This window comes from Syngnathus scovelli, chromosome 15 (assembly GCF_024217435.2).
Source record: "Syngnathus scovelli strain Florida chromosome 15, RoL_Ssco_1.2, whole genome shotgun sequence".
In the NCBI taxonomy this organism is placed as follows: domain Eukaryota; kingdom Metazoa; phylum Chordata; class Actinopteri; order Syngnathiformes; family Syngnathidae; genus Syngnathus; species Syngnathus scovelli.
Window position 1 is genome coordinate 5,872,957 of NC_090861.1, and position 13,296 is coordinate 5,886,252.

At 46.4% G+C, this 13,296-nt stretch overlaps 3 protein-coding genes across 3 annotated transcripts in view; 1 reads left to right on the plus strand and 2 right to left on the minus strand.

The window, feature by feature from the left end:
* Window positions 1-7,155, plus strand: part of zbtb16a (zinc finger and BTB domain containing 16a) — a 66,718-nt gene extending 59,563 nt beyond the window's left edge. Inside the window, exon 7 of the mRNA XM_049741998.1 lies at window positions 1,107-7,155. Coding sequence (XP_049597955.1) covers window positions 1,107-1,336 — 230 coding nt within the window. The 3' untranslated portion in view covers window positions 1,337-7,155. The remainder of the gene's footprint in view (window positions 1-1,106) is intronic.
* Window positions 7,156-7,806: 651 nt separating this feature from the next.
* Window positions 7,807-10,622, minus strand: htr3a (5-hydroxytryptamine (serotonin) receptor 3A). Its single transcript, XM_049742017.1, has 8 exons — window positions 10,496-10,622; window positions 10,221-10,381; window positions 10,089-10,133; window positions 9,893-10,002; window positions 9,623-9,792; window positions 9,321-9,481; window positions 8,936-9,146; window positions 7,807-8,855 (listed from the first exon to the last, which is right to left on the minus strand). Exons 1-8 carry the CDS (start codon window positions 10,557-10,559, stop codon window positions 8,332-8,334), a joined length of 1,446 nt encoding a protein of 481 aa, XP_049597974.1. The 5' UTR covers window positions 10,560-10,622; the 3' UTR covers window positions 7,807-8,331.
* A 405-nt stretch (window positions 10,623-11,027) lies between these two features.
* Window positions 11,028-12,220, minus strand: LOC125981930 (5-hydroxytryptamine receptor 3B). The gene is made up of 2 exons (XM_049742016.2): window positions 11,525-12,220; window positions 11,028-11,451 (listed from the first exon to the last, which is right to left on the minus strand). Exons 1-2 carry the CDS (start codon window positions 11,688-11,690, stop codon window positions 11,186-11,188), a joined length of 432 nt encoding a protein of 143 aa, XP_049597973.1. The 5' UTR covers window positions 11,691-12,220; the 3' UTR covers window positions 11,028-11,185.
* Between the last annotated feature and the right edge of the window lie 1,076 nt (window positions 12,221-13,296).

Genomic DNA, 13,296 nt, shown 5'->3' on the forward strand with positions numbered 1-13,296 from the left:
CACACATTGTGGCTGCAGCACATGATGTGCTACTCGCACGCACGCACACGGCAGAGCAGAGCAGATGCATATCTTTGTTGCCGCGCTACAGTAAATGAATGTCTCCAAAGACTGCCTATTGATCGCGGTATATTTAGAGCCCCATAAAGATGTTGACACTGTGATAAGCTAGCCTGCGCCGCCAAAGGGAGCTCAGCTAAGACTGATCGGCGAAGCCCATCGGGACACTTGTGCTTCCTTGCTGTTTCCTCGCACACAAATTCGGTATTTCAAGGGTTTTCAAACTTTTGGATCCCGGGGCTCTCTTACAGGGAAGACATTTTTCATCGTAAATTGTAATCAATTGAAATGTGCAATAATGTAAACAAGTGACTTTAAAAACTACAGCTGGCCCAGCCCAGTTTGAGAAGCCCAGCTCGAATTGACACGCACGGCACACGCGCCCATCTCCCTTTCAATAAGACACACTATCAAGGCAGGCTCTCCAATAATTGGCTCCCACCTCCACACGCATCCAACTCCTTTTTTGTAGAGGGGGCTGCGCAGCGGGGGAGCTCCAACGCCAGATAACGAGAAGGAGCGACAAGCTCGCCGTCAAAGGCCACCTCACATAAAAGGCAGCCGCTTGATGAATCATCGACAAGCGGCGCGGAGCCTGCCTCCCCCCCCCTCCCTCCGCAAATGCCGATGCCGGATCAATAGCGCCGGGGAAAGGGGGCATTTGCAATTCATTATTAGCCGCTTATGTGAGGCCACCTTGTTTACAGTGCGGTTATCGATATTAGCAGCCGTCGGGCTGGCCCACGTGTATTTACGCTTATTGGCTTCCTTGGCACGGTCAAGGTCAAGCAGGGGAGGTGGGCCACGTCTGGGACGGCGGCGACCTGATCATTTGCCGCACCCCCCCCCCCCCCCCAATGCTTCTGGCAAAAGGTCGCCATTTACATGTCTTAGATTGGATCGTCCCCCCCCCCCGACATCGCTCACATCGACGTTAGCTCACTTGGCATCATTAGCGAACAGTTAGCGTTGTTAGCATGAACACTCGGATAGCGACGATACAGGAGAGCCTTGTTGTCTTCAAATGGGGTCCGCTTTTTCCTCAGGTGAGAAGCCATTCGAGTGCAAGCTGTGCCACCAACGATCCAGGGACTACTCGGCCATGATCAAGCACCTGCGCACCCACAACGGCGCCTCGCCCTACCAATGCACCATCTGCCTGGAGTACTGCCCCAGCCTGTCGGCCATGCAGAAGCACATGAAGGGCCACAAGCCCGAAGACATCCCTCCAGACTGGCGCATCGAGAAGACCTACCTGTACCTCTGCTACGTCTAAGCGCAGGAAGGTATTGGGGAAGGAGGGAAGGAAGGAAGGATGGGGCGGGTAGGAGGGGAATGTAGTTTGAAGGCGCTAGGCCAAGCTGTGCAAAAGGACGAAAGACCGATTAGCGTCTTTTCTTGCAAAAGCGACGACAAAAGAACGGTCCTCCCGGAGAGACGTCAAAGTCTGTGGCGTTAGTTCGGAATCACCGGGTGGGTCAAGTGCGCATTGTGTTCCTTTCTTTATTTCTTTCAGTTGTTCAGGTCGCCTCGTGACGGAAACACGAGAGCTGCAGGGAAAGTATTGCTGCTACAGCGTTGACAGATTCTCAAGGGCTATCGGACCCAGACAAAATAGTATTTGGTAGAATCTCGAAGCATGTGACATGACGGATGGTTTTTTTTTGTCACTTCTTTTGCTTTTCCCTACCAATCTCCACACAAATTCAGGTCACGTGATGATGATGATGCCAATGTGAAGAAGAAAACGTAACACTTTGTGTTTGTGGTAGTTGCTGTTGCAACTGATACGAGTGGAGACCTCTGCCAAGGACAGCCAAAGCCCCATTTGGATCACTACCAAATTGTGTACATACATACCAGATAGCCACCATTTTTGAAAATCTACCGCTAGCAATATTGGTGAGACGCCAAAATGAAATGGCTTCTTCCTTTTTGTATCTTTCTGAGGTTATATATTAAATCGTTTTTGTGTCATGGCGTTAATGAGACAAACGACCAAACAATCCCCAACTGGATCACTGTTGTTGATGCAGGCCCTCCAAATCTGCTCAGTAGCCTTCTTGGTAGTCTCGCTAACGCACCTCCTTTAGCGAGAATGGCACTTAATCGAGTAGCCCGACATTTGCCCAATTTTGATTATCCGCTGAGAAATGAATGCTAATTCCAGAAAGTGGCCGCCCATTCAAAACAAGAATACCTGGAACGCTATTGAAATAGATTTTGTTCTTTTTTGTTTTGTTGGAGAGCGAAGACCTCCAACAAGAAAGCCCTGGCTATTATTGGTTGGTCACCAAAATGGATGGAGCTTAAAAAAAAAAAAGCATTGTATGGCCAGCAATGTATTCACTTCCTTCTTGGTGTGGCGCTAACGAGAATGCACACTTGAGAAAATTCCCAAAAAGTGTCCTTAGCATAAGAATTGTTGGGTATGCACAGAAATTGGACAATTGGAGCCTTGCCCCACGGCTCCAACAAAAATGCCCACCAAGTACTTGAACGTCGACAGGTTGTGTCGATATTTTTTTTTTCCCCGGATAGCCCCTGAGAATCTTCAGCCGGTCGGAATATGCAGTAGATGACGAATCGGGAGCGCTAAAAACAAAGGATGAACCTAAATGATCAGTTAAGTGGGAGGGGAAGGGGCTTCACAGTGCTGCTTTTTTTAGGAGGGCCGTCAGTCTTCTTGGTCCGGGTGTCGAAAGACTGACTTATATTTTTGTCCCGCTCATCGATCAATGTATCGCCGCAATTACGACAACAGTTTCTGTTTGATATCAGTCGAGCTTTATATTCACATTAATCACAGCAATACACCGCCGCCATCCGCGTATACTCTCATTTATCTCACACTAACCACAAAAAAAAATGTCAGACTTGGGAAAGAAAAACGGCTGCTCTCGAAGGAGTGAATGTCGGAAATGGGCCGGCGCCATCTCAACACGTGAATGTGAAAAGACTTGCACGCCAAGTTTGGCTGGGGAATTTGGGAGCCCGAAAACGCCGACCGCCCGGCCCGGTGAAGGAAAGTCACTGTTATCCGAGGAAGCGAAAGCGGGAATTGTCAACTGGAGTATTCGGGTGATTACCGAAGAGGGGCGGGACCAATAGGGCGATGGAAACGTGGACTCTATTCTCTGTGGTTTCATCTCCTCGTTTTCACTTCATACTTGAATTACCTCATTTTGTGACCTCATGTTATTTTCTTGTTTTTTTGTTAACCCCGTGTTTTGTTAGCGTCGCGAGTCGGAAAGATGCATTGCACAGCGTGACGAAGCTGTTTGTGTGTGTGAGCGTGTGTGTGTGTGCGTGTGCATGAGCGTGTGTGCGCGCACGCAGACACACATTTCAAAAGTGCCGCGGCAGCGGTGAGATTTAGTTTGTGCGTGCTACCAAATTTGGTATTATTACTATTAACCGCGCTTGTTGGAGTCAGCAGGTTGGTCTTTTTTTATTTGATTTGTTTGTCCTTTTTTTGTGTGTGTTTGTTAAAAAAAAAAAGCTACCTCTCTTAAGTTCATGTTTTGGCAAAAGCACATTTTTTCATCATTGCTACTTCATCTCACGCTTACTTTTTTTTGTTCCTCCAATTTGAGTCGCCGGATTTCCTCAAATAGCGGCCCCCTCTCAAATCATTGTTGTTGAACTTAACAAATGCCTTCCCGCCAGTCGACACTGCCCTTGTACAAGTCAGGGAGGGTGAAGTCAAGTCAGTTTTGCTCGCGCTGTTGCTAACCAAAACAGCAGCAGCTACCAAGTTGCTTTTTTGGATGAATGAAAATTTGGGTCATCATTGGTCCATGTTTATTTGTTATTTGCTTTTTTTTTTTTATGTAAAAGCCTCATCCCAACACCCACGCATTTGCATTTTTTTTTTTAACGCAATGCTTACTTGATGCATTTTGTTTACTGGCTCCCATGTTTATTCACTTTTTTATCTAATGCGAGTTTTTTTGTTTGTTTGCATATTCATGTTTTTCACCTGATTTTAACTCCCACTTATTTGTTGTGTTGGTTTTTATACCTAATCACCCACTTATTTGTGTTTTTAGTTTACCTAATGCCCTTTTTTTTGTATTTGTCCAATTTATCCAAACTCTACTTATTTGACTTTTTCACCCATTCACCGCTTATATGCCGTTTTTTGATGATGTTGTTTATTCACTTTTGCCTGATTGCCACTTTGTCATGTTTTTTTTAATTTACCTGATCTTCTGCTTATTCATGTTTTTAATTTACTGGCTACCCCGCTTATTGGCTTTTTTTTTTTTTTTACCTGGGCCACCCCCGGGGCCACTATATGAGGAAATATGGTCATTTTAAAGCAAAAAAAAAAATGTCAAAAAATTACCATAATAGAGATTGATGGGATGAATGGGGACGTAGTCCGAGAGAACGTTTTGGGATGGAAGAAAATAATACAAAAAAAGCAATTTTGAAGCCTTAAGTGATGCGCAAAATGAGGAGGAAGATAAGAGGAAAGCACTATTGCTTCACGGGTTCAAAAACGAACGTAGACACTTGAACATATGTGAATAGACTTGTAGTTTTGTAATGTGAACGGTGGATCAAATGGTGCTGGAGGTCTTTTCTGGGTTCGGGTTTTTTGCAGCGTGCGATGGACAATTGGACGTTTAGTAATCATCAACAAAAAAAAAGTCAAAAAATGAATTCCTGAACGAGATTCAACGGAGGTGATTTGATATTAAAAAAAAGAAACAAATTGTGATATTTTTGTATTGCGTGTCAGTCCTGTCTATTTTTTTGTGGAGAGTCTGAGCAGGGCACACATTGGTCGTTTTTTTTGCTTTTGTTTTGTTTTCTCTGGGTGTAATTCTTGCCTTGCTCCTCTTTGATATCGTGTGAACATATTGTAATAATAATGATAATAATAAGTGTTGCTTTCTGGATGTCAATTACATTGTAGGTGAAGGACAAAAAAAAATCTTACCGCCAACTTTATTTGGATGTGACAACAACAACAAAACAAAAAAACGAGAGTACTTGTCACTCACCATTCTATCAATCAAACTTGACCGTGGGCTTGTTATTATTATTATTTTTTTTGTATTATTTGTTTTGTACTTGAAAAGAGTAAAAGAGAAGGGATGGCACGTCCCGTAACACTGTGAGCCGAGAGGTTTGGGGATTTTTGTTTCTTACCCCCCACGACATCACCTGCAAATATCAACAGCAAAACAATCTCACAAATCAATCGTTACCCACAATGCAACACTTACCCGTCAAGTCAATGACGTCATTGTCCTTTGAATGTTTTCTCCTTTTCCCGTGCGCTTGACAGAGTGTGTAGCTATGCGTGTGTGTGCGTACTCGTGGAAAAATGCACTAAATCAGATACAAAACTTCTATTCTATGCCACTGTTTTTTTTTTCTTTCTATGTTGAAAAATAATGTAACTCTATATACTCGTTGGCATCAATATTGTTCTTCCCTCAGTGTTCCTCTACAATGTTTTTTCCCGTACTGTTTGTGTGCCTAAACATGGAAATTGTTGGGGGGGGGAGACGTGCTCCGTTTCTGTATTTTCGGATAAAAGATTTTGCCAAAAAAACTGAAAAAAAAATGTTGTCTGCCAGCAGCCATGGGATGTCATGATACACATGTTTTTTTTCTTCAGAATTCGAGGGCTATTGATTTGATAGTTTAATTTGATTTTCATTCCTTTTTTTGTTAAACAGCAACAGGTTTGCTGACATTAAAAGAAAATTTATCGGGGGAAAAAAATATATTAACTGTTGACACCATCTTTTCATGCCCTTAATTCAACCATGAGGTATTGAGGCGCCTTGACATACAAGTGGCCCAAAATATTTTTTTTACACTCTATTTGATTGTCATTACTGTATATTTTTATAATGTCCAGTAATATTGAGTTCTATTTTTCTTGTTTATAAAAATTGAAAGCAAGAACAGATTAGTTGAAATTCCATTCATTTCAGTGGGGAAAGACGATTTGAGATACGCGTGTTTTGAGTAAATAAGGGTTGTATCTCAAGGTAACGCTGTACTTTTGATTGATTTTTTTTTTTTTTCTACTTCTTCCTCCAACATGATGCTTTTAGGGCGCGTGGGTAAAAAAAAAAGTGGCACTCATGGCATCCCTGGAGCAGGCACTTGTACGTGTGTGTGTTTTTGGTGTGGTGTTCCTTCTCGCCATTTCACGCCCATGTGCCATCAAGGTCTCCACGTATGTTTAAAAGAATATTGACAACATGTAAAAAAGAAAAAAAAAAGCACCAAGTTATTTTATTTTTATCCAAGCACTGAGGACCAACAACTTTGCTTCGTTCGGACCAAGCGTAACTTTCTTTTTAAGCATAAAAAGCTTTTTTTTATTGGTTGGTTCTTTTCCATTTTGGTGGCAACACAAGTGCCAGTCCAGAAGTCGCTCTGTATTATTAAGAAATTTAAAGATGATAGTGTTTCTTTTTTATTATTTTAATGATGATGATGATGATGATGATTTGAATTGCTATAGTTTTTGTCTACCTCAGCACCCAATCTTAGCCTAATCTTAGAAGGTGCCCAATTATTTTTTAGTTTCTTTTGTTTTTTTTGTTTTTGTTTTTTTGTTCTCTTATCGTTTTCTTTTTTGTTCTTATCATTGAAAATTGCATTAGAGCTTTGCAAAAAAATGAAAAATGTCCTTTGTCTTTTCCAACGACAATGTGCGATTTTTTTTTTTTCACAACTCCCCACTGTGGCAACATGTTTTCATATGTCTCGCCACCGTCTGTTAATATTGAGGTTACGTTTTGTTTTTGGATTCATTTCCATGTAGAATCAGACGCATCACTTTGTAACATTTCAGTGTTCTCTGATGGAGTGTGAAAAAAAAATGAAATAAACATTTAATGCTGCAGGTCCTTCCATGTTGTCACTAAAGTCGTCAATGTTGTGCCTTTTTGATCGTGGAAAAAAATATTAAAGAATTTTTTCTTTGGGGTTTTACATCCTACTAACAGTATATTGTCTTTTTGTAGTGAGTGGATTGATTTTGTTTGTTTTTTATTTATGGGTTTCATTATAAAAATCAATTGTACACACAGGAAATAAACAATGGACTTTATGTCAGTTGTCTTTGTACTCTCACTGGCTTTTTTTCCCTTAATTTTACACCAACCATTGTTTTTAATTATCTATACATTCCTACTAATCACAATTACAAATAAAAAGTCTATTTTTTGTATTATTTTTCAAATTCGGGGTACTACTAAAGAATGGATTAAAAAGAATACAATAAAGTAGATGAAATTATTTATAAATGATTGCAAAATTTTCTTGCATTCTGTAAAAATAGTTGGAACTCTTTGTTGTAGTACATAGCTGAGTAAATGTAGAATTTTGATCGTTTTCCCGTTTCATTTCAAATTTGTTTATTTGTTAGAATAGTTTGATTCCAAGCACATGCGCAGTCTGCACCGAGCTCGCCGGTGGAAGGCAACAAAAAGGGAAATGGCGCCACCTGTTGGAGTAAAACAACTCTAGCCCGACTTCGCTCTGTTGATTTTCATATAGCCCGCAATTAATTGTTGGTTGTTTTACAGGTGAGTCATGTAATTTATACTATTTAAGTGTCGTTATTAAGCTGCTTGGCAACTATGCTACCTGACAGACTGACTGTGTTATCTTCATTTTATGTCGTTTTGACAGGAAGTGGGGGAAACTGTTCACTGCTTATACTTGAATGTTATTGGAGCTAATGAAGAAGGAAGGAGCAAAAGGGAGTGAGTCAGCGTAATTTAACATCTTGAGGTAAGCCATCACCTTTGGTCTGAACCTTTGATGCTCATTCTAAGGTTAATATCAATTCCATTCAATTTGGCGAAAAGAATGTTCGTTTGTTTTTCACAAAACCGTAAAATACTTTTATCAAATGACGACAAGCTGGTGAGTTGAAACTGCCGTGTAATGACATATAAAGCACACTAAAGGTAATTTATTTCATTGAAAGTCATTTGGACTAAAATCATTAAGGAGCCAGCCAGGACTTCAACGGAGAAATGCACAGCGACAGCGCCGCTCTCTGGCTAGGGGAGAAAACTACAACGTCGTCAGCAGGCTATCGCAACCACGGTAAGAGAGCATCGTGGTCATGACACACTTGATAAATAATTTGGCCATTGATAATGTGACGTCCTAAATAATGTATGGGGGAGGCATTGCGATTTCATAAATGAGTGACAAGTGGATAAAGCGGCTGCCTCCAAACTCCTTTTCTCTTTGCCATGGAGCCCGGACATTCTGGCGTCAGGCCACTTGCCACACGGACCACAGCGTGCCTAGCGTAATGCTGTAGGCCACTACGGCCAGCAGGTAGACCCTGAAAAGCATCTCGTCCAGAACATAGCCCACCTGCAGCCACTCCTTGGCCACCTCGTTGCCGTGATCTCGTTTCTCCAGAAAGTTGCGTATGGCCGTCACCTCTTGCAGGATGTCACTCACCACGGGGTCCCTATGGGGGGGCAGGCCCCGAGCCAGCGCGGCGGCTTCCCTCTGGTGCCGGCGGCCAATCTCGCAGGTGTGACGGAGCACCCGGTTCTCTCCCTTGTAGTCGTCGTCGTCGTCCATATCCGAGGCCTGAGGGGACAGTCTGGAGCACAGCCGGTGCTTCTTGCGGATGCAGAAGAGGACCGGAGCTCTCTCCAGAACAAAGTACCTCAGCCAGTGAGGCACGGGGGGCTGCAGGTCCTGCTTGTGGACCAGACGCACGATCAACACCGTTTCCGTCAGGCTGATCACCAGGAGGGCCATGCAAACGACAAAATACACGCCTACGGCACAGGCCGGACGAACGAGATGGGTCAGTCGGTCAGACAAACGGGGCTCTCCCCGCGGGGCGGCGAGCGCTCACCTATCAGCGGCGTTCCGATGGCGGTGGCGGGCAGAGTGTCGGATACGATGATGAGGAAGACAGAGTATCCCAGCAGCAGGGTGATCTTGAAAGAAACTCTCTCGCCGCTATCAGGTGGCAGATAGAAGCCCACGATGTCCATCACCATGAGGAAGATGCTCGGCAGCAACAGGTTGACCGTGTAGAATAACGGACGGCGCCGGATCACCACCTGTCGACATGCTTTGCTTTGGTTTCATCTAAACGACAGCCCGGGGGCCATTTCTAGCCCGCTGTCTGTTATCGAGCAGCCCGTTACGTAAATCCAAAGTAACCTTTTGCTTTCTACTAACGCGCCGGATGCTTTGCCCGGGTGAGGCCACAGTATCCAATTCGCTGGACTCACGTGGAACTTCATCTCGGCGTAGTGGTCGTCATCGTCCACGCTGAAGATTTTGTAGTTGGACAGAATGTGCAGCAGCTCCCACTCTCCTTGGTTCATGAAGACGCTCTTGTCCTCCCTCAACTCCTCGGGGCTGCGCATCAACGTGATGTTGATGTCGTCAACTGCCGATGGAACACAATGTCAGCGGCGGCGTGAGCGCGTTAAGGCAATGTCTCGCCCCAACATCCCGGTAGGGGCGGACAGAACCACGAGCCCGAGCCTTTTCAATGAACTGTAATCCGAGCGAGTGCGTGGGCCCATACTTGTGTGGAGCCAGCTCTGGAAGGTCAGGCTGCATTTCTGGACATCAAATGGGAAGTTGTAGATGTTGAGCGTGCAGGCGGTGACCACTTGGATGGGTTTGTAGTTGCGCACCAGCCCGTCATGGCTCACGTAGACGTACGGGATGTCGGGGGACTTCCCCACGTCCACGCTGCGTGTCGGGATGACAGAAGGCGCAAATTTCGAAAACATTTCTGGCGAGGCTCCAAAAGACGAGCAAACGAGCCAGCGGACGGACGGACGAAGCTCACAACTCATTGATGAGGATATCCGGCACCCAGATGTTGGCAGTCGGGAGAGAAACTTGTTTGACCTGGTCAAAGTCTTGGGGATTCCAGACGAGGAATTCATCCGTCCATGACTTGAAGGTTCAAGAATGGCACAAGCATCACAAAAGTCTATAGATATATCTACATAGAAGATGGTAAACAGCAAAGCCACCTTTACCTGTCTGTACCACACGTACGTCGTCAAGACCTGGTTCTTCTCATCCTGTTGAATCAGGTGAAAGGGGGAAATGGTTGAAAAAAAACCCAGATGTTCAAAATATTCAATTTACCAGTTTGCGTCAATCCTCACCACGTTGAGGATGGAATAGACCATCAGGTCGATGGCCACCAGGGTGGACGTCCGCCAGTCTTTAACCGGTCGCACCCCTTTCTTGTAGCCGGCGCTCAAAAACTCCGAGAGGCGCACCAATGTGGCGTTGGCCAAGCGGCCGCCGCCGCCCACTCGCTTGGCTGAAATATTTGCAAGCGTTCACTCAGCGGTTTGCATTTGTTGCCATTTGATTGGATGCCACAGAGCTGAGCGACAGTAATGTCAGCATATGTCTGCCAAAGGAGAATGCTTACCTGTGCACGTCCCTTGAATAAGGAAGAAGAGAAGCATGCCGATGCAGGCTGATGTGGCTTTCATAGCGAATCCGTCCTGTTGTGAAAATGTGCTTAGCGTGTCCCCATTTGGCCCGGCTCTCGGAAAGGCCCCTCCTACCCGCCCAAAATGTATGCCGTCATCAGCCGTCTTAGCTAATGGAGCTTTAAAAATTGCATTAATATAGATCTTTCCACTGTGGCGCACTTTTCATATTCTCATCCTGACTATTAGGAAGCCACCAGGGAGGGGGGGATAGGAGACGCAGCCATCGGCCAACTCGGAATGCTTTTTATTGATCTGTTTTGTGGCGGCAGTGGCGGGGATGAAAGTACGTCGCTCCCCTGGGTGCCACCGGCTCATTATGCACTATCGCTTAGTACATTTCCACGGCTGGGAAATCATTACAACGGCTTTGCCTCCCTCCCTCCCGCCGTCATCTTCTGTCTCTGTTATATTTTGCGTGCCGCCGAGTTGCGTTACACCCAAGAGCACAAGGAAACATAGGCATGACAGATATGTTTTATTGAGAAAGCAACACTCGAGCAGGTTAGGAGCAAGTTTGAAGAGCGTGCTTGGAGAACAAATTGTTGAAGTTCTTGTGCTCTAAATCTCTAGGGATTGGCATCACTTGTGTTGTTTTCTATTTTGGAGCACAAAGAATCGTGTGGTCAGGCGAAGCTCCAGCTGGCCCAAAACAGCAGCAGGGTCCCGGCGTAGACGGCCAGAATGATCAGGTAGAGGCGGAAGAGGAAGCGGTCCACTTTGGAGCAGAGCGCCAGCCATTGGGACTGAGCCCAAGACTCTGAGGTCTCCTGGGAAAAGGCCAGACGGATGGATACCAGCTCCCTGAGGAGACGCTCCAAGCTGCAAGGATTTGCCCCGATGTCGGCAGGCGGGCATGGCTCCTCTTCCAGCGAGGCCTCAAACTCCAAATCTAGGAAGCAGATCCAAAAAGGCTCAAGGTCATGCTCGCGGAACCGCAACACAAAATCTGGAAATATTTCTACCTTCGGAACGGTCGAGCCGGTCCAGGCTCATGGCGGAGCTCTCGGAGAGGCCATACTTGTCCAGCAGGCAAGCCGACACCGACATTTCCCGGACCTCCTTTTGGCTGTGGTGGAGCAGCTTGACCACCAGGATGGACTTGATCAGGCTGAGCATGAGCAGCGCCATGCACACGGCAAAGAACACACCTTACGCCGCAAAGAAGTTGGGTGGGGTGGGGTTTTTGGTTAAGGTCAGTGGGAACGACTGTGATGGAAGAGAAACGTAGCGCTTTTCCTGCCTATGAGCGGTGTGGCCACGGCGGTGGCGGGCAGCTCATCCATCAGGTTGACTCTGAAGAGGGTGTAGCCCAGCAGTGTGCTGATTTTGAAGCCGATGCGGGTACCACTGCTCACGGGCAAGTAGAAACTCATCACATCCACCATCATGAGGAAGATGCTGGGGATGAGGAGGCCCACTACGTACAGCAGGGGGCGCCTTCGGATCAACACCTGCGGGGGCACAAAGCCAAGTTTGCTTCAAAATGGACGCCACAAGCAGAAAACAAGATAGTGACTAGCTTTGTGTGCAGTGTTAAATGTGTTTGTTTCCCCAAAATGATCTCGTATAGTGGCTGAAGTTGTCCTTCATCAAACAGCCCTGGGCTGGCTCCTTTGAGCTGCATGAATGAATAGCAGCAGCAGCCATGCCTGGCCGGCGGGCGGGCGGGCGCTCGCTCCACCTGCAAGGGGGCTGCCTATGCATGGGGCCATTTGCCTCGCCGCTAACAAGACGCTCATTGATCAGTCAGCCGCTGAGACAGTCTCATTATGGTCCTTCGCCCTTTGCCTGTCTATCAGAGGCTCTCTTCTTCTCGCAAACAGCCCCAGCCTCATCAGCTGCCATTAGCTGGCTCGACCCGTCCGTCCGTTTGTCCACAAATGTCACATGCGACCAATATGACAGATACAAAGTTGGCGCACATGGAAACGGACGTGGGCGTAGTCGGCGCGGTCCTGCTGGAGGCGCCAGTACCGCGCCGGTATGGACAGCAGCTCCCACTCGCCATCGTTCATGAACTGCCGCCGATCGTTAGCGATGGCCTCCTCGCTGCGCCACAGAGCCAAGTCGATTTCCTTCACTGCACGGAGGAAGCGATCAACAGTGGACAGCGTTAATCACGTGCTGGAAACAATCACGCTTTTGTTCATTTTGCACGCTCAGACTGTATGCACAACACGGTGCCGCCCGTCCGGCCCGCTTGAACTTTGCCGTCTTTACAGACGAGGGAAAGCCCGCCCACCGGAATGTAGCCAGCTGCGGAAGGTGAGGCTGCAATTCTGCTTGTCGAAAGGGAAGGCAAACATCTCCAGGCTGCAGGCCAGGACCACCTGCATGGGCCGATAGTTCTTGACGCACCCCGACGCGTTGACGTAGACGTACGGGATGGGCGGCGACCTTCCCTCGGCCACGCTGCACGCAGATCCAGCCCGACAAACGTCAGTACGTATCATTCGATCGTTTTGTGTCATCGATGTCGACCTACAGTTCATTGACGATAATATCGGGTATCCAGATGGCGTCGGATGACAGCGAAATCTCGTTGATCCCGTCAAATTCGTCCGGGTCCCAAACGAGGAACTCATCCGTCCAGATCTGAATAAACACACGTGAGAGTTTTTTTGGGGAAAGCGTTGTCATTCATGTAACGATGAGACGAAACTCACCTGTCGGTACCAAATACTCGCCGTAATACTCTGCGTTTTGGAATCCTGAAATGAAAGCAGGCTTAGTC